We start from the raw sequence: 27,180 nt of genomic DNA on the forward strand, positions 1-27,180 counted from the left end.
AGGTGTATATTATGTTACCTGAGCATTATAGGTGTGGAATGATTATGAAATATATGTAGATAATAGGAGAATGAATGCATATGGCATATAACCAGGTGTATATTATGTTACCTGAGCATTATAGGTGTGGAATGATTATGAAATATCTGTAGATAATAGGAGAATGAATGCATATGGCAAATAACCAGGGGTATATTATGTTACCTGAGCATTATAGGTGTGGAATGATCATGAAATACCTATAGATAATAGGAGAATGAATGCATATGGCATATAACCAGGGGTATATTATGTTACCTGAGCATTATAGGTGTGGAATGATTATGAAATATATGTAGATAATAGGAGAATGAACGCATATGGCATATAACCAGGTGTATATTATGTTACCTGAGCATTATAGGTGTGGAATGATTATGAAATATATGTAGATAATAGGAGAATGAATGCATATGGCATATAACCAAAGGTATATTATGTTACCTGAGCATTATAGGTGTGGAATGATCATGAAATACCTATAGATAATAGGAGAATGAATGCATATGGCATATAACCAGGTGTATATTATGTTACCTGAGCATTATAGGTGTGGAATGATCATGAAATATATGTAGATAATAGGAGAATGAATGCATATGCCATATAACCAGGTGTATATTATGTTACCTGAGCATTATAGGTGTGGAATGATCATGAAATACCTATAGATAATAGGAGAATGAATGCATATGGCATATAACCAGGTGTATATTATGTTACCTGAGCATTATAGGTGTGGAATGATCATGAAATATATGTAGATAATAGGAGAATGAATGCATATGGCATATAACCAGGTGTATATTATGTTACCTGAGCATTATAGGTGTGGAATGATCATGAAATACCTATAGATAATAGGAGAATGAATGCATATGGCATATAACCAGGTGTATATTATGTTACCTGAGCATTATAGGTGTGGAATGATCATGAAATATCTGTAGATAATAGGAGAATGAATGCATATGGCATATAACCAGGTGTATATTATGTTACCTGAGCATTATAGGTGTGGAATGATCATGAAATATCTGTAGATAATAGGAGAATGAATGCATATGCCATATAACCAGGTGTATATTATGTTACCTGAGCATTATAGGTGTGGAATGATCATGAAATATCTGTAGATAATAGGAGAATGAACACATATCCCATATAACCTGGTGTATATTATGTTACCTGAGCATTATAGGTGTGGAATGATTATGAAATATATGTAGATAATAGGAGAATGAAGGCATATGGCATATAACCAGGTGTATATTATGTTACCTGAGCATTATAGGTGTGGAATGATCATGAAATACCTATAGATAATAGGAGAATGAATGCATATGGCATATAACCAGGTGTATATTATGTTACCTGAGCATTATAGGTGTGGAATGATCATGAAATATCTGTAGATAATAGGAGAATGAACGCATATGGCATATAACCAGGTGTATATTATGTTACCTGAGCATTATAGGTGTGGAATGATCATGAAATACCTATAGATAATAGGAGAATGAATGCATATGGCATATAACCAGGTGTATATTATGTTACCTGAGCATTATAGGTGTGGAATGATCATGAAATATCTGTAGATAATAGGAGAATGAACGCATATGGCATATAACCAGGTGTATATTATGTTACCTGAGCATTATAGGTGTGGAATGATCATGAAATACCTATAGATAATAGGAGAATGAATGCATATGGCATATAACCAGGTGTATATTATGTTACCTGAGCATTATAGGTGTGGAATGATCAGGAAATATATGTAGATAATAGGAAAATGAACGCATATGGCATATAACCAGGTGTATATTATGTTACCTGAGCATTATAGGTGTGGAATGATTATGAAATATCTGTAGATAATACAAAAATGAATGCATATGGCATATAACCAGGTGTATATTATGTTACCTGAGCATTATAGGTGTGGAATGATTATGAAATATCTGTAGATAATAGGAGAATGAATGCATATGGCATATAACCAGGTGTATATTATGTTACCTGAGCATTATAGGTGTGGAATGATTATGAAATATCTGTAGATAATAGGAGAATGAACACATATCCCATATAACCTGGTGTATATTATGTTACCTGAGCATTATAGGTGTGGAATGATTATGAAATATCTGTAGATAATAGGAGAATGAAGGCATATGGCATATAACCAGGGGTATATTATGTTACCTGAGCATTATAGGTGTGGAATGATCATGAAATACCTATAGATAATAGGAGAATGAAGGCATCCTCATCCTCACCTATTGTACCATCACCCATTCCCTGTAGACTGTGAGCCCTCGCGGGCAGGGTCCTCTCTCCTCCTATACCAGTCTGTCTTGTACTGTTAATGATTGTTGTACGTATACCCTCTTTCACTTGTAAAGCGCCATGGAATAAATGGCGCTATAATAATAAATAATAATAATAATAATAATAACCAGGTGTATATTATGTTACCTGAGCATTATAGGTGTGGAATGATTATGAAATATATGTAGATAATAGGAGAATGAATGCATATGGCATATAACCAGGGGTATATTATGTTACCTGAGCATTATAGGTGTGGAATGATTATGAAATATCTGTAGATAATAGAATGAATGCATATGGCATATAACCAGGTGTATATTATGTTACCTGAGCATTATAGGTGTGGAATGATTATGAAATATATGTAGATAATAGGAGAATGAATGCATATGTCATATAACCAGGTGTATATTATGTTACCTGAGCATTATAGGTGTGGAATGATCATGAAATACCTATAGATAATAGGAGAATGATTGCATATGGCATATAACCAGGTGTATATTATGTTACCTGAGCATTATAGGTGTGGAATGATCATGAAATACCTATAGATAATTGGAGAATTAATGCATATGGCATATAACCAGGTGTATATTATGTTACCTGAGCATTATAGGTGTAGAATGACCATGAAATATCTGTAGATAATAGGAGAATGAAGGCATATGGCATATAACCAGGTGTATATTATGTTACCTGAGCATTATAGGTGTGGAATGATTATGAAATATCTGTAGATAATAGGAGAATGAATGCATATCGCATATAACCAGGTGTATATTATGTTACCTGAGCATTATAGGTGTGGAATGATTATGAAATATCTGTAGATAATAGGAGAATGAATGCATATGGCATATAACCAGGTGTATATTACATTACCTGAGCATTATAGGTGTGGAATGATCATGAAATATCTGTAGATAATAGGAGAATGAGCGCATATGGCATATAACCAGGTGTATATTGTTACCTGAGCATTATAGGTGTGGAATGATTATGAAATATCTGTAGATAATACGAAAATGAATGCATATGGCATATAACCAGGTGTATATTATGTTACCTGAGCATTATAGGTGTGGAATGATCATGAAATATCTGTAGATAATAGGAGAATGAAGGCATATAACCAGGTGTATATAATGTTACCTGAGCATTATAGGTGTGGAATGATTATGAAATATCTGTAGATAATAGGAGAATGAATGCATATGGCATATAACCAGGTGTATATTATGTTACCTGAGCATTATAGGTGTGGAATGATCATTCTCCTATTATCTACAGATATTTCATGATCATTCCACACCTATAATGCTCAGGTAACATAATATACACCTGGTTATATGCCATATGCATTCATTCTCCTATTATCTACAGATATTTCATAATCATTCCACACCTATAATGCTCAGGTAACATAATATGCACCTGGTTATATGCCATATGCATTCATTCTCCTATTATCTACAGATATTTCATGATCATTCCACACCTATAATGCTCAGGTAACATAATATACACCTGGTTATATGCCATATGCATTCATTCTCCTATTATCTACATATATTTCATAATCATTCCACACCTATAATGCTCAGGTAACATAATATACACCTGGTTATATGCCATATGCATTCATTCTCCTATTATCTACAGATATTTCATGATCATTCCACACCTATAATGCTCAGGTAACATAATATACACCTGGTTATATGCCATATGTGTTCATTCTCCTATTATCTACAGATATTTCATGATCATTCCACACCTATAATGCTCAGGTAACATAATATACACCTGGTTATATGCCATATGCGTTCATTCTCCTATTATCTACAGATATTTCATGTTCATTCCATGTCTAACTTGCCCAAGAAACCTTTTATACATCTACATAATATACACCTAATAAGTTATTACCCTCATTCTTTTTAGTTATTCCTTTTCATCATTCTTTTTAGTATGTCCCCCTTTGAATGCCAGGTTGCAATAATGTAGGCGGAATGAGCGCAGGAACTAATGCCCTTGCGACTAGTCCCTGGCTTCAATAACATCATAGAGGATCTTTAGAAATACTTTTTGTAAAATCTCTTTATGTACACTACTAGATACAGGGACGGTTAGACAGGGATTAGCAATATGCATACAGAACTTTTTGTGGTTCTGGGTACATATATCACCCGAAGGGTTCACTTTAAAGGGAATGTGTCATGTCCCCCGTGCCTCCAGAAAACGTTTTGTGTACCTATCTAAATTCCCTTCCTAAAAGTCACTTTATTACATTGCACACATAAACATATCTTTAGAAAAAATATTTCTAAAGTCCATTTATCATATACAAATCACCCTCTTGACTAGTTGATGGGGCATTAGTAATTTAGTTCCCCAGACTAGTTAGCCCACATAGCATGGTATCACCCCAGTCTTCTGAAGACTTAGGGTATGTGCCCACGATCAGTACTCACTGCGTCCTGGACACAGCTGGTCCTGACCTTCGAGGCCGCAGGTTTCCTCCACAAGAGATTGCAGTTGCTTCTACCCTTAATCAGGGTTCAGTGCGCTGTGGTCTCCTGCTTGTGTTCTCCCTAAGGAGGATGCATGCGAATCTGCGCAAACAACTTGACTGGAAAGACACCGCAGGCCAGTGTTTGCTGCGGAAAAAACAAGCACAGTGGGCACGAGATTTCTAGAAATCCCGTCCACTATGCTTGTACTGTACAATGCAGCATTTTGGACGTAGCTGAAGCATGCTGCGTCCAAAGCGCTACAAACACTGATCGTGGGTACGCACCCTAAGGCTACGTGCGTACGCTGCATCTTTGTGGTGACCACAAAGATGCATGTTTTTGGTCCCAATAAACGCTCCCTCGGAATGCATTTTTTGCCGCGTTTTACTGTGTTTTTTACCGCGTTTTTGTCCAGTGTGGTTTTTAAGTCACTTCTATTGACTGGAAGGGCTCACAATGCTGGCAAAAATGCAGAAAGAATGGACATGCTGCATCTTTGTGGTCACTACAAAGATGCAGAGAAAAAAAGCTGCAACATGCGGACAAAAAACTGAAATCTCGGACTTTGCTGGGGAAGGAAATGCATGCACTTCTGGGACCAAAACTGCACCCAAAAAACGCAGCATACGCATAAGGTCTTATGGTTATGCACTGTGCGCCTCTCTGACGTCAGGAAGCATACATACATACGTGAGCTTTGTATAGCGTAGGCAATGACAAGTTATGTAATCAAACCCATAGGGGTGAAATAACATGCTAGGTGGGCCAACTAGTCTGCTGAACTAACGCCCCATCAACTAGTCATGAAGGTCACTTGCATATCATAAACGGAATTTAGAAATACCTTTTCTAAAGGTTTGTTTGTGTGCAATGTAATAAGGGACTGTTCGGAAACTGGGCTATCCATGGTTCCCAATGCTGAGGTATGGCACTGGTTGCTTCTCTCACCCTGGGGGAACCCCACATACACTCCATGAAATTGTTTTGTTGGTAGGATTGGGAACGCAGTGCAGTGACAGCTCTGAGCATGGAGCCGCCATGCTTCCTGTTATCTTTACTATCATGAATTTCTGGCAGTCTGTAGAAATGCCCTTGGACCTTGACTGGTGCTAAACAAATTGGGGGGGCCCCACATCATTTTATTTTTTTAACAAATCAAATAAAAAAAAATAAATAAAAAAATAAAGAGGGATCCCCTCTTTCATAACCAGCCAAGGCACAGCAGACAGCCATAGCCTGCAGCTGGTCCTGTGCTCGATAGGAAAAATGAGGGTGGGACTCCATGTCAGTTTCTTTAACCTAAAAAAAACAAACAAAAAAAACCAACAAAACAGCTGTCAAGCGAGTGTTATTTCTGTCTATCTATAAATTATCCTATCCTATAATATTTTGTTTCTCCTTTAAAAAAACGCATTAACAAAATCACGGCAAAAACGTGGTAAAACCGAGGCAAAAAAAACATGCGTTTTTTGGGCCACAAGCTGCATTTTCTGAGACAACAGGAAAAAGATGCAGTCAAGAAGCTCTCAGGAAAAAAGATGCAGTGTGTGAACATAGCCTAAAGTGCTGCCGGGTCCATAGCAGTGTAGTTTTAGGGTTCGTGGCCCTTTAATTCAGGAGACTGCACTGCCAGGAGTAGACATGGCCGCTGAGCACTACAAGCCTTCCTCTGCTATCAGTAACTCAGAGAACTACACTTCCCAGCATTCCATGCAGGCCCAATTCGGGCCACACTCGGAGCTTCAATAGTCTCTATCCACAATACATAAGTGCCTAGCTACCATCCCCAGAATCCGTGTACATGGCGGCGACACCAACGGCCCCTCACAGCTGCCCTTACGTGACACCTGCCGCCATAACTCCGCCCCACTCCGCTTCCTCCGCCGCGGACGCGTCTTCTTCCTTTTTCCTCCCTCCTGTGTATGCTGCTGCTTCCGCCGCCGTTGTGAAAAAAGAGGAAGAACCGACATTAACCTGAAAGAAAAAATAATCCGGGACAAATGCCGCGGGGCCGGCCCCCGAAACCAAGGGCCGGGGATGGATCGAGTTCAGGTAAAAAAATACATTGTGCGGGTACATGGAGAATGGCGGCGGCTTTGAGAAGGAGAGGCCTGCCGGACATTGTGTTACTGATGTGTACGGGAGCGTATATAGTCCCCGGATATGGTGGAGAGGCCGCTCTGTGAGTGTGAGACGTCTGCGCCCGGAGACAGGGCGGAATGATACGGGAGTGGACGCAGCACCCGAACTAGAGGCTGCGGCAGAAGAAACAGGAGCAGTGCGCGGCTGGGTTGCTAGGTGTGCGGCTGCCGCTACACTGCTATCATGTATGGCGCCCGCGCTGCATGGACAGCGGTGTGACGTCACTAGCATGCTACCCTGCACAGCACCACATTGTGTGTATGTATTTATGTATGTATGTATATATATATATATATATATATATATATATATATATATATATATATATATATATAGTTAGTACTATACATACACACCCACCTGATTCTTGATGAATACACCAAGTAACGTCAGTCACTTTTAGGCTATGTTCACACAGGGTGTTTCTGGTCAGGTTATTTCTGCACCTAAACCTCATATTTTTCCAGGAAATAACCTGCGGTTTTGTCACGGGTTTTTGCAAAGAATTGAGATGCTTATTCTTTCAAAAACTGCAAAAACTAAGGAGGCAGACAAATATAAAAAAAAAGCCCAGGTGCTGTGTATGTGTATGACATTTCTGGAAGAAGATAGTCTTTGCTGGGACTGTGAAGGCAGCGTTTTATTAGCATGGATTTGCATAAAGCCAAGGCAGAAACCATGCTGCAATGATGCCCTGTGTGAACATAGCCTAATTCTGCTGAAGCGAGTGCCTGCGGCTCATACACGGTGTGACTGCCTCTTTGGTTCACCCATATTTTTTATTGTATAGATCGATATTATATTGAGAAACAAGGGTTCTTCCAAATACCTTATGTCGGCAATAGTGCCTGTGAGTGACGCTATTGCAGACCGCTGTTCCCCGCTCCGTGACCCACGGGATTCGTGACCTCGGGGATCCGCTGACGTCAAGTTCCTGTTACCTGACATCACCGCGGCTGGCCGCTGTGTTTCACCGCTCGGCACAGCGCAGCGTGACAGCCCATCAGCTCCCTCACAGCAGAGCGCTGCAAGCAGGAGACGAGCGGTTAAACACCCACAGCTCAGCGAGTCAGGAAGACTGCGGGCGGCCGCGGTGATGTCAGGTCAACAGGAACTTGTCGTCACATCGCTGGATCCCCGAGGTTACGGGGTCAGGAATGGGGAGCAGCGGTCCGTAATAGCGCCTCTCGCAGGCACTATTGCCAACACAAGTTATTTTAGAGAAACATTTTTTTTCAACATAATATCGATCTAGCAAATAAAAAATATGGGTGAACCACCCTTTTAAGTGTTGCCACTATGGCTGTTTTTGTAGAATGTCACTAGTATGTGCCCAGCGGGTACTGGGGGCAGAGCTGTGAATGGCTGGACTCTACTACAAGTTCTGCCTCCCCCAGTACTGGTATTAGTGGGGCTCCCAGTGCGCGCCTCGTCCTGGTGATTACTGGGGCTCCCAGTGCGCGCCTCGGCCTGGTGATTACTGGGGCTCCCAGTGCGCGCCTCGGCCTGGTGATTACAGGGGCTCCCAGTGCGCGCCTCGGCCTGGTGATTACTGGGGCTCCCAGTGCGCGCCTCGGCCTGGTGATTACTGGGGCTCCCAGTGCGCGCCTCGGCCTGGTGATTACTGGGGCTCCCAGTGCGCGCCTCGGCCTGGTGATTACAGGGGCTCCCAGTGCGCGCCTCGGCCTGGTGATTACTGGGGCTCCCAGTGCGCGCCTCGGCCTGGTGATTACTGGGGCTCCCAGTGCGCGCCTCGGCCTGGTGATTAGTGGGGCTCCCAGTGCGCGCCTCGGCCTGGTGATTAGTGGGGCTCCCAGTGCGCGCCTCGGCCTGGTGATTAGTGGGGCTCCCAGTGCGCGCCTCGGCCTGGTGATTAGTGGGGCTCCCAGTGCGCGCCTCGGCCTGGTGATTAGTGGGGCTCCCAGTGCGCGCCTCGTCCTGGTGATTAGTGGGGCTCCCAGTGCGCGTCTCGTCCTGGTGATTAGTGGGGCTCCCAGTGCGCGCCTCGTCCTGGTGATTAGTGGGGCTCCCAGTGCGCGCCTCGGCCTGGTGATTAGTGGGGCTCCCAGTGCGCGCCTTGTACCGGGGAGTAGTGACGGGCGAATAGTAAGATGTTCGGATTATTCAAAATATTGGTACAATTTGTCACAAATAGAAATGAGTAAGTACCGTAATCGTATTCGCTATACTCCTAGATACTTTGTAATATTCGTGTATTCATTCCGAATAGCGAGTACAATGCAAGTCAATGGGAAATTCGAGAAATTTTCTGCTGGACCCAAAGAAACAGGTCTGCGAGCCTGAGGAAAAGGCTCAAATGGATGGGAAAGTGATGAAACTGAATGGGGAGAGACTGGAGAATACGCCTGCATGCATTTCTGACTCACATTATGGTTTCTGGGATCCCCTGAAACCACACTGAAGAACTTCCATGTGGCTTCAGTCTATCGGTGGACCTGCAGTCTGTCGCACTGCCCTGGCCATCCTGCAGTGACTCGTACAGCAGTGTGCAAGCAGCTGCGGGATGACGCCAGCATCAGGAGGTTAGCTCAAATCATTACCTGCTGTGATGATTTGCGCTGAACTCGTGACGTCAGCGCTCGTCACTGACTTCCATGATACCTCGTTCTCACATCAAGTCTCGCAGGCGGCCTGAGACTGTGACTAGCGGTTACGTCACGGGCTCACGGGACAGTTTGCGTGAGAACGCTGCGGCCATAGAACTCAGTGACGAGCGCTGACATCACGAGTTCAGCAGAGTTAATCACTGCAGGTGATGAACTCCGCTAACCTCATGATGTTGGCGCTCGTTATGCCCTGCAGTGACCTGGCCTGACCTAATGATGTCACTTAGGTCACTGCACTGCTCTCCCAGCCAATGGGGCACATTCTGTTCTGCATTGACTGGGACAGTGAGTATGGATCGTCGTGGCATCCCCTTATTGGAGTATGCTGGACCCAGACGGATTTGTGTTTTGTTTTCAATAAATTGGGGAAAAAGGGAATGTTTTGGGGAGTATTTTTTTCAAAAAAAGTTCTTGTTTTTTTTTTTTTTTTTTTTTTTTCTTTTTTTTTTTTAGTACTGACTGAGTTAGTGATGACAGGTATCTGATAGATGTCGTGACATCACTAATGCCAGGGCTTGATATCAGGTGACCTTACACAGCTGGTATCAACATCCTATATTACCCCGTTTGCCACCGCATCAGGGCAACGGGATGAGCTTGGAGCAAAGCGCCAGGGTTGGTTCATCTAATAAATTTGCCGCTCTTGGAGTGGCTGCAGCCTGCTAGTTTTTGGCTGAGGAGTTTGCAATAACCATGGACCTCCCTAGTCTGAGAATACCAGACCGCAGCTGTCCGCTTTACCTTGTCTGTTGATCTAATTTGGGGGGCACTCACATTTTTTTTTTTTTTTGTTTGTTTTAAATTTATTTATTTACAATAACAGTGTGGGGTACCCTCTGTTTTGGATTACTAGCCAAGGTAGAACTGCCAGCCATTGTCTGCGGGCAGGCCCTGTCTGCTTCACCTCAGCTGTCTACAAAAAATAGGGGGGGACCCCACGTCGTTTTTTTTTTTTGTTTTTTTTTTTTAGGGAAAGTAATTAATTTGTGGCTAAAAACAAAACTAAACACCCTTTAGTACTACATGAAAGGTACTAAAGGATGCAAGATTACAAAATACAGGGGAGTGGGACATTATCTATGTCTTTCTATCTCTCTCTCCATCCATCCAGCTATCTTTCTAGCTTTTGACTGTATGTAACCCTCCCTCCGTTTTTTTTTGTGGTCCGCAAAAAAACAAAACGACGTAAGGCACATGTTGATGTAAAACGTACCGTATACAGAACGGAACATATGCAGTTGTCACACGGATGTGCATTGGTTGAAAAAATTAGCCCTATGGGCTGAGTCATGGTTGACGCAGGGAGTCACCATCACAAGGGCCTCCAATGACAAATAGTAGTTGGGCTGGAGTAGGAGTACTGTCCTGGTTTGTCTACTGCACAATGTGCATAGTGTTTACAAAAATTAACCCTATGATACCTCAGGAAAGAAGTGGCTTTTTATGGGAAGGGGTGGACGTTAACAGCAGTAGTCAAAATGAACATTTTGGGGGAATTTAGTTTGGCTTGCTCTCATTTGGAGGGACTGCAAACTGGAGAAATCCAGTCCTTGTTGAATTTAATCAGAGTAAGTCTGTCTGCATGTTCTGTGGAGTGGTGTGTGCGCCTATCAGTGATTATTGCCCCATCAGAACTGAGAACACGCGCTGACATCACACTAGCAGCCGGGCAGGCCAGCACCTCCAACGCGTATAAGGAGAGGTCGAGCCAAGTGTTCAGCTTGGACACCCAATAATTAAAGGGAACTGAAGCATCAGGACGCATGTATGGTCACTTAAGTACCCCTTGACCATGTTGTGCAACTTCTCCCTCCTTGGCATTGCTACAGGCACAATAGCTCTTGCTGATGTTCTGTTTATTGAAAATGCCCAGTTTGCGCTTATTTCCCCCCCACCCCTGTTGGACCTGGTGTTGATGTCTCCCCCCGTTAATCCTTGGTGTTGAATAAAGCCGGGAACTCAGCCGCCAGCGTTGCCTGAGGGTGATATTTTCATCAACTAATCTACAACGACCCTCTTGAAGGATTCCATTGTGCAATCCTTTGGTGACTCCAAAAGGAGAGAAGGAAATTTCTCCTTGTACTGTGGGTCCAGAAAGGTGGTCAACCAGTATAGGTTGTTGGATAAAATGTGCATCATGCGAGGTTCTTGCCACAGACACTTACATATGAACTGTGCAATGTGGGCAAGCTGCAAACACGCAAAGGTTCTGTGTCCCCACCAGGAGGAACAACAACCATCCTCTCCTCACGCTGACTCGTACAGCGCACCTTCTCAAGTAGGTACGGCAAGTCAGGGTATGTTTTCATAAATTTCTGAACAACTAGGTTCAGCACATGAGCCATGCATGTCACGTGTACCAGCTTGCCGACCTTTAAAGCCACCACCAGGTTACGCCCAATGTCGCAAACAGGCCTGGTTGGAGGTGCAGCGGGGAGAGCCACTGATCGATCTGCTCCTTTATACCTTGCCACAGCTCTGCTGCAGTGTGTGGTTTGTGACCTAAACAGATCAGCTTCAGCAGAGAGAGTTGCTGCTTTGCCACTGCGCTGCTGCACAGCTCCCAGGTTAGCAATGATGGGGAGGGTGATTCAGCAGAGAATGAGGAGGAGGAGTGGAGACAGGAAGTGGCATATGATGAGGCGGAAACGCTGGTAGAATTTGGGCTGGCTATGCATATTAACGGTCCAGGTCGGATCAGTGGACTCTTCATCAACCACCTTGTCTTTCATCTCATCCTCCTTCCCAAATGAGAATGTAGCCTGACCTGATGACTACTGTGTCTCATCGTCATCAGCCTCCACCTCTGGGGACCATAAATCATGTTCCTCAAAGTGGCTGTCTTCCACCTCCTCGCGTCCCTCTTCAATGCTGCACGGCGAGAGGCTAGAGCCAACCAAAGGATATGTACAAAACAGATCCTCAGAGTGGCCAAGTTTGGGGTCATATGTCTCTTGTGACTGATAAAGGGGGAGGAAGGAGGACCAGGTTGAGGACTGCATGGGCCAGCCTTCTGTGTATCCACAGTAGACTGTGTGGTCGTGGAAAATGGGTTGCTGCTTGACAAATGCAAAGAGGCCTTGTCTGCCATCCAAGACAGAATCTGCTCTCGCTCTTCTGGCTTCCTTAAATGTTTGTTCCAGACCGGAAAATTTGGCAAGGAATATAGTGAATGCATCAACCTTCTTTTGACCTGACACAGGCTCAGTGCCTTGTCGCCCACCACTAAAAACACCACGCCCACGTCCACATCCCTGTCCCTTAACAACTGCCTTTTTTGTCATTTTGGGTTTTGCTGACGTATTTGGAGATGTTGATAGGGCCAGCCAAGAAAACGTTGACCCCAGAAATATTGTGGAGAAACTACAAGTGAGTACTTTGTACCAGGCAGCACAAAATGGTAGAGTCCTGCTTTTTATTTTGCAAAATCCACTAGCAATGTATTAATGTGGCTGATGTGGATGGAGGACGGATGGCACAAGTCAAGCTGTGAACACCTAAGGCTAGGTTCGCACACTGCGTCTTTTTGACGCTGCGTTTTTGGCCGCAAAAAACGCACAAAAACGCACCTGCAGCGAAAAAACGCATCAAAAAAACGCATGCGTTTTTGCCGCGATTTGGTGCGTTTTTTGGCTGTGTTTTGCTGCGTTTTTGATCTCTGCGTTTTGCTGCGTTTTTCCAATGCATTGCATGGGGGGGAAAACGCAGAAAAACGCAGGAAAGAACTGACATGTCCATTTTTTTTTTTTAACTCAAAAACGCAGGTAAAAAAAACAGATGTGTGCGGACAGCAAAAATGAAAACTCATAGACTTTGCTGGGGAAGCAAAGTCCTGCACTTTTGAGGCCAAAAACGCACCCGAAAAACGCGCAAAAACGCCGCGAAAAACGCACTGTGCGCACATAGCCTAAATATTGTGGAAACAGGTCCCAATTCCCTACCTAATCCACAATCTCTCCACCCCTGCTGTGACTTTGTTCAGTGCTATCAGCTCTTAGAAGAGCTATTGTATTCTGGTTTCTGGACAGTACTATAGAGGTAGTGACACACACTGCTTTAAACACTGTCCCTGCTTGGAAATGTGTCCCTCCATGTGCTACACTGCAGGTAGCCCTGAAAAGGGCTTTTGTGTTAAGAGGCCTCTCCCTAGCAGCTGCTCGCTCTATCCCTACACTGATACAAGACTGGCTCCGGACGCAATGTGCGCAAAATGGCGGCTGAAAGCTTTTATAGACCCTATGATGCTGCAAGGCCAGCCAATCGCAGTAATTCTGTAACCAAGATGGCTGTGGCATTACTGTGATTTGGTTTAGAAGCTCAACATGTTTAGTGGCTGCAAATTGGCCACCAAACATGCTGGGCGGGACATCAGAATATAGCGAAGCAAATACAGCATTACTCGCTATATAACGAATACCGTACTATACTAGTCATGAATAATGAATCTAATCCAAGTCAATAAGAAACTCAGTGGAAGCTCCATAGATGCCTGGTGGCTGGTGCAGCAATAAAAAAGCTGACATGGATGTAAAAGTGCCGAAATAGAATGGGAACAGCATGGGGAAGATGCCGGGATGCTTTTCTGAAACACAGGTCACTTCTAGGGACAGTGTTGCCTGAGTATTACGCATCTTTGACGTGCGGTCCCCCGCCTGGTTGTGTTAACCAACGCAGGTAAAGTAGACACATGTGGGCTGCAAACTCCAGCTATGTGCTTTAACTTGGCTGGTTATGAAAAATTGAGGCTTCCTACTCCCCCTTCCCTCCCCCTTATGACATTTGCCCATTTTTGATAACCAGCATAGATAAAGCGGACAGCTGAGGGCTGGTATTCTCATGCTGGTAAGGTCCATAGTTATTGGGCTCTCCCCAGCCTAAAAATATCAGCTCTTAGTAAACACATTGTCAGACTGCTGTGCGGCCATGTCACACAATCTGACAGTATGGCAATCCGGCAGTGGATTCAACTAAGTTCAATAAGAGCAACGGGGAAACAGAGTATGAACTCCACTGAGAGCACTGCTGGACTGTCGGATTGCGGGACACAGCGGTACAGCAGTCTAGTAGCTGTGAGGCTCGGAAACGTTAAAGGAGCCTTTAAGGTTCCTGGAGTTCCCAGCTACTGAGATATCTGGAGGCTGTCAACGCTTATCACAGATGGGGAAATAACACTCCAAGTCTGGTGAAATTGCTAAAAAAAAAAGTGCAATTTCACAATGTTTGTTTTTTCTTTTTTTTATTTACCATGTTCAATAGACAGTAACACTGACAAGGCTATATGATTCCCCAGGTCAGCATGAGTATGCGGATTCCAAACATATAGTTTTGGGGTTTAAGTAGTGAATAAAAAATCACTTTTTTTTTTTTTTCCATTTTTCTTTTGTCGCCATTTTCCAAGACTCGTAACTTTCATTTTTGGGGATCTGCGGCAGTGTGAGGGCTTTTTTCTCACCCTCTGGGCTGACATTTTCACTGATACCATTTTGGGGTAGATAAGGTGTTTTGTTTGCCTCTTATTACACTTTATTTCAATGTTGCTGCGGCCAAAAAAAGTAATTTTGCCGTTCTGATTTTTTTTTCCTCCTTACAGTTTACCGATCAGATTAATTTAATTTATATTTTGATAGATCGGACATTTCTGAATGTGTTGATGCCAAATATATGTATTTTTTTTGTGTGTGTGTGTGTGTGTGTGTGTGTGTGTGTATGTGTGTGTTTATTTTAATGGTTGGGGGATTTGAACTTTAATGTTTTGGGTTTTTTTTCCCAACTTTTCATTCTTTTTAATTATCCCCTGAGGGGACTTGAAGCTACTATCAGCCGAACGCTTGTTCTATATATACAGCAGTGCATCAGCCTCAGCACTGCTCTGTATAGCAAAAATCACAATCTCCTATGAAAACAGAAGGTGTAGTCATGCCCCATGCCACCCACTCTGTCATCAGACTGCAGGGAAACATATGTTATCAGGGGGCTGGCTATGCCCCCTGATGTTTGAGGTCCCAGAAGGGAGGGGGAGCACCAAGGAGCAGCTTCAGCATCACACTGAATTACAGGAACAGTACCATGGATCTCATCTTTATAGTTTATGAAGTTCTGGCCATTAGAAGAATTTATCTCCCCAGAGTACCCATTTAAGTATATTTAATAAGTTTAAATGTACCTTGATCAACAGTTCCCCCTGCACAATATAATTCCCTCACAGCCCCCCAACACACATGGCTTGATACAAAAAAGTGGCTTTGCACTACAGATATACCTACTTTAAATGTATCGGACCACCAAGAGCTCAAATCATCATCCAGCAGCAATTAAATGTGTTGCTCAACCTCCAGATATATGTGTACCGCCCCGGGGCTCGGCCAGCTGCCGAGCCGCTCTGATCCGTGTTCGTCGGTGGGTGGCTCAGGCTCCTCACGGACCCGGGGGTCACGTCGCTCTGAAAAGGGGACTTGGCGCTACACGTAGGGACTTCGGTGGGGAGGTCCACGGCCGGGGCCGCAGTTGTTTGTAGGGGGGGTTTGCGTTTGTGACGCCACCCATGGGTTGTGTTAAATGGATGGACACCACCGCTGCCGTTGACTAGGCTCCCAGGGACGGTGTTGCGCAGCTTGGTGTTGACCCCTCCGTGGGTAGGTGAGTGATGGTCCCGGGGGCCCAAGGGAGGTGCTGAGGCGGGGGAACTGGATGCGTGCTGGGGTGTCGGTGCGGCGCGGTGCACGGCCCGAAGGCACTGTTGTACTCACTATTACAAACACGCTGGAGTCTCTGGTAAACCAAACAAGATGGTGAACGGTGCCCGCAGCCGGCTGCAGTTTTCCCCTTATCAGGTTGGTGGTTTCCGCCTTTCTCCTGCACCTTATTTATGTAGAAAACGTCAACTCCTATGCCTAAGCAACGGTAGTCCGCTCTCCGGCTTGGTATATACCGGGAGAGCCCTCTTTGCCCACAGACGCTGGCTCCTCGGGTCTCTATGCCTGGGCGGTGGCGTTACCCTAATGGCTGGGCTATTGTCTTCAGTCGGGTCTTAGGTGGGATAGGTCCTAAAGTCCAGTCCTCAATCAGTTGATTTGACTCAGCTTGGTTGTTTCAAATCTTCCATGAATAGAAGACCTGAAGAAGTGCATTCCAGTATGAAACAGCTGTCGCTCAGACGTCCCCTGCATCTCTCCACTTTGCCTTGCACGTTTTTACGTATTGAAGAGTAAAGAAAAGTTTTTAGCAGTTAGTGAGTGATACTCGATATTTTTTCTTTTATTCACGGAGGACATACAGTGAAATACCCCTATAGACCCCACACAATATGACTCCCCCCACAAGTACTGACTGACAAAGCCCGCCCAAAAACTAGTCCCCTAGCCCTGTTCCCTGATGAGCTGACCCGCTGTGTGTGGACTGAGACTTTGCGCAGCAGGCACAATCTAGTGATGTCATTGTATCTATTATCGTGAGACTCGGGCACACAGACTGAATGTCTGAAGAGGGAGCCGCGCTCTCTCATCTCTACCATTTGTATTTATCTGTATACCATTGAAGTCAGGATGCTGGGCAGAGGGGCAGCTGTATATTGCCGTATGCTACTGTTCCAAGCCCCAAACAGGAACACCAAAGGGCCAGATGTGGCCTATGAGCCGCAGTTTGCTCCGGTCTGATCTATGGCACTCAAATATGACAAATGTACAGTTATCAGATGAATGACAAAAGTTTCTTATAAAGCTGTTTATTATTAGGATATGTCTTAAAGGGGTTTTCCTCTTTTAGAAAATGAGACCCAAACGTTGCCTTTCATGTAATTAGAATTCAGAACATTCTCATTTTCCGGGTCCCAGGGTCAGCTCTGTTACCGGTACCTCGTCATTTGCTCAGTGATTGGCTGCAGCTGTCATGTGAGCTGTTGATGCTGCAGCCGAAGCACTTAGACCAGAGCAGCTGCAGAGAGCCAGTACTGGACTCGGGAATGATGAGTACTATCTGATTTTCCTATTTTACATGAGGGGCAATATTTGGGGTACACTTTTCTAAAAGTGGAAAACCCCTTTAAATACATTGCTTTCTGTGGAGACCCTGTACAACAACCAACTCTCATTGCAGAAAATCTACATTGGTCCTGTCACTGATTCCAGATGTATAGTTTTGACCCTGTGTTTTCTTCTCCACTTCTGTATAGACGGTGTTTTGCCAGCGAATGCAGAGAATCCCAGCTACCCCTACCATGGCTCATCCCATAAGTGTGGTATTTGCATGCTGACTTTCAATAAGGAAACCCAATACCAAAAACACATGCGACATCATGAGCGGAATGATAAGGTGAGGAACCCATGCATTGTGCTGATCTGTAGTGGAGGAGTGATTTTTATGGTTTTGTTTGCAGGCTCAGCAGACACATGACAAATAAACGTCACCGCTAAAAATTTCTTTAATATTTAGAATTTGAGAACTTCACTTTTTTGTTAACGTCCAAGAATAAAACATCGGTAAGGATTCACGGCAAACCTGCTTGATGACACATCGCTGATATATCTATTGGGAAACCCCTAATAAAATGTTGCCGTACCTTATCCTTGCTGCTGCAGCACTGTCAGGTTGCTCGTTGGGACAGATGGCAGGCACCCTTCATGTAACATTCACCAGATGTTTGCTCTCTCCTGAATCCTCATGCTGCTGAGTGACATCAGGAACACACACTACTCAAATCACCTGACCCCTGCGACCAATCACAGGCTGCAGCGGTCTGGCATGTGGTTGAACGGTAACGTATTTTCTTCCTGTATCAGTGCTGATTACGGAGTTGGTTCTAAATCCCTGGGGAACTTTGTTTTTTGCCTGTACACCCCCTTTAATATTGTGGAGTTATTACTATACAAATCTATATATCTGAATTGTAATTAACCCCTTAAACAAGTTGTTCAGTCTATCATGAAAAGTCAGCAGTCACTCTGTGTGATTTCAGACTTGTGAATCCTCCCAGCGCACACATTAGTGCCTACTCCATATAGTGGTGTCACATGGATCCTGTTTAAAGGGTATTTTGATAATCCAGGAATTTTTTTTAATTACTTTGTGGAATAACACTAACCATTATGAATTGTATTGTTCATTTTCAAAGGTTTTTCTGTTTGCAGGCTGTCTCTAAGGTTCAGTTATCTCTGAGCTAGTGGGTGGAAATGTCTCCAATACACAGAACTCAGAAATTTTGGGAGATTCCTACTCTCCCATATCTATGAATTACATAGGCATAAGCAATATGCAAAATATTATTCAGCTTTGAATATGCCTCTTACTAGACAGCAGCAGTACAGGTCTGTAGATGTCTGTACCTATCTTTGCTTCTCCCTCCACCAGCCCACACCATAGACTTTAATAGGCAGATATAACCTGACATCTCAGTGAGCCGGTAGTAGCTTGTTTTAACCAAAACTGATTTTAGTTGTATTAATGATTACTTTGAAAGAAAGGAGGAGAAAGAGATGGCTGATGTGTAGAGAAATGAGAATATTTTTCGTATGATATATATTACATTGTTTCTGATATTGGCTTGTACTATTGACTAATGCAGACTTTGTTGAAACAAAAGGGACCATTTAACTACATAAGTGTTTTTTTTGTTTTTTTTTTCCCGTAGCCTCACCGGTGTGATCAGTGCCCGTTATCTTTTAATATTGAGTTTAACCTTACACTTCATAAGTCTACTCATAATGTGGATGATCCCGTGTGTCCAGCATGCAACAAGAAGTTCTCCCGTGTGGCCAGTCTCAAAGCTCACATTATGCTCCACGAGAAAGAAGAGGTAACTACATATTATATCCTTTTTTAGATTTTTTTAGTTTTTTTTGTTAGTACTTTCATTTTCTGTCTTTTCATGCAAACATTCTACATATCAAGAATGATTGATTGCACTCACTCTCCTAAAGTACTGAAGTAGCATGTTGGCAGCCATATTGGTTGTTGTAACTTTGCCACACTCCTACATTCTTTATTCCTTTCTTATGACACAAGCTCTCCTGATAGAAATGTTTGACAGACCATTTATAAAGTGATCTTGGTACAACTTGATGGCTAATAAGAGATAGTAGGCATTTTATCTGTATTTTTAGTGTCACTGTTGGCTTTTTAATATTTTGCTATATGTGAGAACTTAGTTCACAGATCTAGAATAAAAACTATAGCAATTAATTCGGTTTCTTGAAGGAGTCTTCTGTTTTACTACAAAATTGGCAAAACTCTCAATTATGCTTCTTAGAGATCATGCAGTTCTTAAACAGAATCTGTCATCACGTTTTAGCTATGTAGCTGAGAACATGCTGTAAGAGTTGAAAAACAAAAAGCAGCTGTGCTTCTCTTATCAGTGTGTGTGATTGTTTATGTAAAATATGTGTGATTCATATTGCAGGACTAGAAACTCACATGCAGGGCAGTCGGAAACTCCCCCTGCTGTGATTGACACTTCTCAGTCAATGCACACTCTGTATTGAGTGCCTTGGTGTGGGCATTGGCAGCTATCTCCAGCTCTGCTGTGTTCCTGGATCTAAATTCTTTGATTGTTTTAGAATGGCTGCACCCAGTAATCTGTGATACACCATTTGATTCAGAATCTCTTTGCCTACATTGTGTTCATGTCAGATGAGGTAGCAAAACCTGATGAAAGATTCCCTTTACATACCAGAATGTACCCCTCAATCTCTCTCCTATAATTTCTGTAACCCCATCCACTCTCTGCTTGTTTACATCACGATGCAGTGGGGCTGGTCAGTATTTTCAACACTGACTGCTTTGGTCTGATTGCCCCCTCTCCACTACCTTATAGAGTCCACATATCCTTTGGGTATTGTTGCCCAATGTAATACAGGAGGGGAATTATTGCATGCATTAAGTTCATCCATATAGTGTAACAGAACAAGGACTAGCATAAGTGAACCGAGCTAGCTCTGCTTGTTGCCTGTATGATTTCTCTACAGCTAGCGGTATTGCCTGCCCTGAGCATGTGTGGTACAGGTTGCTGTCAGCCTAGTCAGTATATTCACCAATGCATAGTGACAAGTCCTGAAGTGGGACGTCACAGATGACGTTCTGTCACTAGGGCAGGTCTAATGAATACGTACCAAGCAATACTTGGAACTCAATAGGCCATTTTGTTCTAGTCATTTTATATATCCAGAAATTAAACAGGCACAAATGTTTCGATCAGGCGATCTTCATCAATGTACAAACATGTTTAATCAGGATGATTGAGTGCTGTGTGCATCCACCGGGGTTGTAATGGGTGCTGGATGCTGGGTACGTGATGCTATATATGGTTTTGGAACCTACTTGTGCACCACCCTGCCACGCCGTGCTATCACTATCTAATGAGTACGAACAGCATGTGCTCGGTAGATGTAATGTAATCACAGTCGAGTCATGTGACCGCTATTTAGAAGTTGGGAAAGCCAGTAGTTTGATTAATGTAAAGGCCGCTTTACACGCTGCGACATCGCTCAAGCGATCTCGTTGGGGTCATGGAATTTGTGACGCACATCCGGTCGCTTCAGCGATGACGTTGCGTGTGACACCTATGAGAGATTTTGCATCGTCGTAAAAACATGCAAAATCGCTCATCGTTGACATGGGGGTCCATTCTCGAATATCGTTGTGGCTTCAGTAATGATGTAGTTCGTCGTTCCTGCGGCAGCACACATTGCTCTGTGTGACACCGCAGGAACGAGGAACCTCTCCTTACCTGCGTCCCGCCCGCAATGCGGAAGGAAGGAGGTGGGCGGGATGTTCGTCCCGCTCATCTCCGCTTCTATTTGGCGGCGGTTCAGTGTTCGCTGCTGTGACGGCGCTGTGACGCTGAACGAACCACCCCCTTAGAAAGGAGGCGGTTCGCCGGTCACAGCTACGTCGCTAGGCAGGTTAAGTAGTGTGACGGGTCTGCGCGATTTTGCGCGCCACTGGCAGCGATTTGCCCGTGTTGCACAACCGATGGGGGCAGGTACCCACGCTAGCGATATTGGTCACGATATCGCAGCGTGTGAAGCGGCCTTAAGTGTATTACAAGTTTAAAGGGAGTCTGTCAGCACAGAATGACTGTCCAAACCAAGCACAGGCACTCAGTGCAACATGGCGGGGCTAATCATTAAGAACACCTTCCTGAATATTTGTTTTCCCTCTCACCTCCTTCATTGATTGACAGCTCTAAGTTTTCAGAGCGGAGCTAGATGGAAAACAAGAGATGAGAAGGCGCACTGTTGTACGGCACATGCACTGCTCTGAACAGTCGTTCTGTGCTCACAGAATTTCTTTAACAGTTGTCACTGTAAGAACTGAATGAAGAATACAGTTTTCAATCTTGGAAAACCACTTTAAATTTTAAAGGTAAGCCAAAGATTTATTGATTGTTGAAAACTTGGAGTTGACTTGAGTATTTTTTACTTTCCATAGATCCTCATCTGCTCTGAGTGCGGCGATGAGTTCACACTACAAAGCCATCTGTCACTGCACATGGAGGAACACCGGCAAGAGCTGGCAGGTAGCAAGACCTACAGCTGCAAGTCCTGCAAGAAGACCTTTGAATCTGCTCCACAGCTTAAAGATCACATGAAAACACATTTTAAAATAAGGTATAAATGACTTTTTCTTGTTTGTTTGGTGTCTTGGCATGGGACTTATGACTGTAGGCTATCAAAAATGACCTAATGGCAGCTCTTTGTGTACAAATAGAAAAAAGATAGTTAAATCAAATGCTATTGGGATCATTGGGTCTGACCAAAATTGCTATGCTCATCTTTAAAAGGCAGCAGGAAGATCAGAGATCACACACAGTGATGACGGTATTGATTACTCCGTATTAAAGGGAATCTGTCACTCAATTCAGTGTTCAGTTTCAGAGCCATAATGCAGCCAGGTGTGTTTTACTCTGATGTGTTTCAGAGAAAACAGTTTGAAGAGCCAGGACCATAGGTAGGTGCATGATTAGTCTAATGTGGTCCCTGGTCAGATTCTCCCCGCCCCCTTCTAGGTGATTGGCAGGTCTCTCCCTATGTACACACTAGTTGGAGAGAATTTGGCTAGGCACCGCATTGAACTCATCACGTCTCTTCCTATGCTCTCTAGGTGACTCTTCATACTATGTTTTATCTGAAATGCTGGCGAGTTCGAGTAATACATACGTGGCTTTCTTTTGTACACTTTCGTATGAAATGAGATTGGTAATGGATCCCTTTGAGGATCTCAACTTCAAATAAGGAGTAAACACAAATGTCTGCTAGGGAGTCCGGGATTCACCAAAGACCACATCATGAATTATGACAGGTAAACATAGCGTTGATGGTGTTTGAGCAAAGTGGGGTGCCATCACCAGAATAGTACAACAATAAATATGGGGCAAATAGGGGAAACAAATAGAACAAAAAAACCACACGGAGGTACGCACTGACCGGCCATGAGTTACCGTAACTTGTCAGGTTAATTGGATTTAATACGTGAATATATAGTTTGAGGCAGAGAAGATATATGGAAAAAGGTGAAGAGTGGGAGTTACTAATGATTAAGGAAATGGCAATAGATGGACGGAGAGAAGAGATAATCAGCTCTACAAGGGACCGTTCAATATGACATTCAGGATGGATACAAAGGCAATAAAATGGAAGCCAACAGACAAAAGTAGCCTCATGTGAACTGTTCACACTGTCCCTGAGTCAGATGCACAACATAAGATTAAAAATTTATGGATGCACTTTATATAACATGTAATGATGCATGAAGATTTAGAAAGGAAAAATCTTGAATAAAAACATACCTTAAAAGAAAAAAACCCAACCATTACGTAACTAGGCTATGTTTCTTTGTACCCATGGTTTGTGCAGCATAAAGCTCAATCACAGGTTCCATTCAATACTGGGTGGAATATTTAGGGGAGCGGCGGGAATAAAACAAGTGCTAAAAAACTCTGCTTTTTTCGTGTTTTTTTTTTTTTTTTTTTTTTTTTTGTTTTTTTTTTCCAGACACCAATTTACAAAATTCTATATAATGTTACATTGCCATCCTCAATTCCCTTTTTAGTTTACATGGCCTTTTGGGGGGCTTTTTTTGGGGTCTGCGGTCACAGACTGCTGTTTCCATCTGGTTTGGAGCATTTTTGGACACACTGCCCACAGGTTGCCTTCTTCCATATCCCGTTTCTGTACCTGCTGCTCCTCCCGACATCACTGATATTGGCTGGAATATGGATACTGGGATGTGGTAGACAATCTCATCCATTTGTGAATGATTACATAAATCGTGCTTCGTTGACTCTCTTGGCCAGAAGCTGGTGGACCACAAGAGGACGCAGGGCATGTCAATTTAATTTTTGTCTTTGAGGCATCACATGCAAAACGGGGATCAATTCACTCAGGGTAAAAAGGACTACTTTACAAAGTTCCTTCTAATGTACTTATATTCTGATTATTTAGTCCAGAAAATCTCCTTTAGGATGTGTGCACACCTTGAATATTGGCAGTAGTTTTTTGTGCACCAAAAACCAGAATGTTGGCAGGAAAATGTTTTTCATTGCATTTTTTTTCTGATTAATTTTGAATGGGTGAAAATCGCTGAAACAATTGACAGGTGTCAGACTTGGGGGGGTGGGGGGGGGTTACGCCTTGATGGTTCAAAGAAAAAAAAATAAGCAGCCCATGCATAAAATTTCTAAAATCTCAGTAACTTTGTTGCCACTGCAAAGTGCAGTGTTTTTTATTCCTGAAAAGTGCATGAAAACAAGCAGTGTATGAACAAGCCCTTACGGTGTGATTGTCCAAATAACGACTAAACGTGGCCATTTTGCCAATGATTTTAATGCATGAGCAGTGATACAGATATTGTTTAATAACGTGAACGCTACAGATGTGCTTTGTACCGTGCACCATTATAGGGATTGTCTACTTACATATTGATCACTTATCCCACATACAAAGCTTTTACAATAATCTATGTCTGCTAAGCAGCAAAAATGTACAAAACCGAACACTAGGTTCTTGGTTAACATTCTGATCAGAATGAGATGAAGCCCCCTGCCATGTCACACCAAACTTCTTAGTGGGCTCCTAACCATTAAGGTGCGGCAACCATTGCCAAAGCAATAGCAGAGCTGGGGTGGACTGCTCCATTCATGGCTGCCGGAGCGCACATCGGATGATCGGACCACCACCATTTCATATTATTGACCTCTTCTGTTAAGTATTTAGATTTAGCATAGGCATAATCTTCCATGCATTGATTGCTCTTGATGTATTCCCAGCGGATGACGGGATTTTAGCAGAAATAAAAAAAGGAAACCAATTGGGAATTTTTTCTTTTTAACCACCAAGGTAAGAGTTTTCCATAAGTCATTTGCTAAACAATGTGCAGAGTGTTGAAATTCTAGCTATCACTCATCCCAATCCCTTTCTTGCTACTTTGCTATAACAGCAGTATTAATATCTCCTGCAGAGGCTATTCCGAGCTGTATCACTTTCTTTATCAATAATTTATTCAGAACATCACTTTTCAGAAGGCAAAACACTGCTCTTGCAGAATTCTTGGAGTACTTGAATGTCAGCAGTAGAGACCAGTGGTTCATTATTATGCATCTATGTCATTTCTGGCAACTTTTCTTGCAGTGTTGTTCACTTTTTGCCTTTGTACATTTACAGGGTCACAAGTAGCAGATCTTACAACAGAAACATAGATAGAAGTGGCTTCTCCTACTCCTGTCCACACTGCGGTAAAACCTTTCAAAAGCCAAGTCAGTTAACGCGCCACGTTAGAATCCACACAGGTAAGTAAGGGCAGCTCCTGCGCTGATCGCAGGTCAGGAAATGTTAGGATATGTGCTTATAATGAGCACATGGGAATATGAGTTAATATCTAGTGTTAATAATATCTGCATTATTCACAAATAACTATGATTCCCTCTGCAGCTCTATATTATTTGCTGTGCCGTGGTCTCCGATAACCTGGCAGTAAAATCCAATTCATTGGACTTAAAGAATCAGTAAACCAAGAATAAACGATTAAAGGGTTTGTTCCATCTTCTTAAGGCTGCTTTACACCAGACAATCTATCGTGCGATAGATCGTCGGGGTCACGGTTTTTGTGACGCACATCCGGCATCGCTGGCGATGCCGGCCTGTGTGACACCTCCTAGCGACGCAGTATCGCTCACAAATCGTGAGTCGTGTACTGGTCGCTAGGTTCCATAATATCGTTTAATTTAGTTGTTCATAGTTTCCGTGGTAGCACACGCCGCTCCGTGTGACACCCCGGGAACGATGAACAGCAGCTCACCTGCGTCACGCGGCCGCCGCCGGCTATGTGAAGGAAGGAGGTGGGCGGGATGTTTACGTCCCGCTTATCTCCGCCCCTCCGCTTCCATTGGCCGGCGGCCGTGTGACGTTGCTGTGACGCCAAACGTCCCTCCCACTCCAGGAAGTGGACGTTTGCCGCCCACAGCGTGGTCGCACGAGAGGTAAGTACGTGTGATGGGGGGGTTACCGACTTTGTGGGACACGGGCAGCGATTTGCCCGTGACGCAAAAAGGACGGGGGCGGGTACGATCGATTGTGCAATTTCACAATCGGTCGTACCGTGTAAAGCAGCCTTTAAAGGGAATCTGTCAGCAGGTTTTTGCTACCTCATCTTACAGCAACATAATGTAGGCAAGGAGATTCTGAATCCAACGGTGTACCACAAAGATTACTGGCTTCAGCCATTCTCACATAATTAAACGATTAAGTTTTAAGCATGTAGCTGAGCTGGGAAGCTGTCCCGTTCACACCAGGCTTTCAATAGAGATTGTGCAATGTCTATGAGGTGCTAATCACAGGCAGGGGTGCATCAAACTTCTTTGCTTGTGTGTTTCTAGTCCTGCAATGTTAATAACAGGGTAATAAAGCCATTAGATAAAGTAAACAATAGCACACATAGGTAAGAGAGGCATCCTTGCTTTTTGTTTTTTAACCCCTGCATCATGCTGTCCTCAGCTTAAGTAGCAAAAACCTGCTGACAGATTCCCTTTAAGCAGGTGCACCCTGCTCCCCAGACTCCTGGCTTCCTGGATAGATCAACCCTGCAGCATATTGCTGGCCTGAACAGTGTGGCCTCTGATGCAGCTATATGAGGCAGCTCGGGAGCATCAGAAGCCCAGTGGACAGAAGATGGCCAAGAACAAGAGTTAATGTCCCACTCCAGCAGTCTTTGCCAGCCTCAGTGCAGTGTTTACAAGCTTATTGGGAAAGAGCTTGTAAACACTGCATGTTCAGCCACCACTGCTAAACATGATCATGAAACGGTCTTGTAGGAGTCCTGTAGATATCCATAACTTAATATCTTGCTGATTATTTCCATTTTTGCTGGGAGTTTACTGGAGCCCCTTTCCCCTCAGCCAACAAGGTGGGCCTCGGTGATCGTTTTGCCCAACTCCAGGTGGAGCACATCACTTTTGGATGCAGCCAGTTGTCGAACAGTCATACACAAACAATGATGAAGAGGATGGGGAACATAGCTGATCTCCTGAA

The 27,180-nt window shown here is 43.6% G+C and overlaps 1 protein-coding gene across 3 annotated transcripts in view; it reads left to right on the top strand.

Moving 5' to 3' along the window:
- Positions 1–6,677: 6,677 nt before the first annotated feature.
- The window catches only part of ZNF236 (zinc finger protein 236), a 255,426-nt gene continuing 234,923 nt past the window's right edge, over positions 6,678–27,180 (top strand). For 2 of the 3 annotated variants that reach the window (XM_075314636.1, XM_075314638.1), the window contains exons 1-5: positions 6,679–6,950; positions 17,835–17,974; positions 19,290–19,454; positions 22,088–22,266; positions 25,318–25,442. In XM_075314636.1, coding sequence (XP_075170751.1) covers positions 6,899–6,950; positions 17,835–17,974; positions 19,290–19,454; positions 22,088–22,266; positions 25,318–25,442 — 661 coding nt within the window. In that variant the 5' untranslated portion in view covers positions 6,679–6,898. Of the gene's footprint in view, positions 6,951–17,834; positions 17,975–19,289; positions 19,455–22,087; positions 22,267–25,317; positions 25,443–27,180 lie in introns of all 3 variants that reach the window. The other variant, XM_075314639.1, reaches the window with a different exon arrangement.

Source organism: Anomaloglossus baeobatrachus, chromosome 6 (genome assembly GCF_048569485.1).
Source record: "Anomaloglossus baeobatrachus isolate aAnoBae1 chromosome 6, aAnoBae1.hap1, whole genome shotgun sequence".
NCBI lineage: Eukaryota > Metazoa > Chordata > Amphibia > Anura > Aromobatidae > Anomaloglossus > Anomaloglossus baeobatrachus.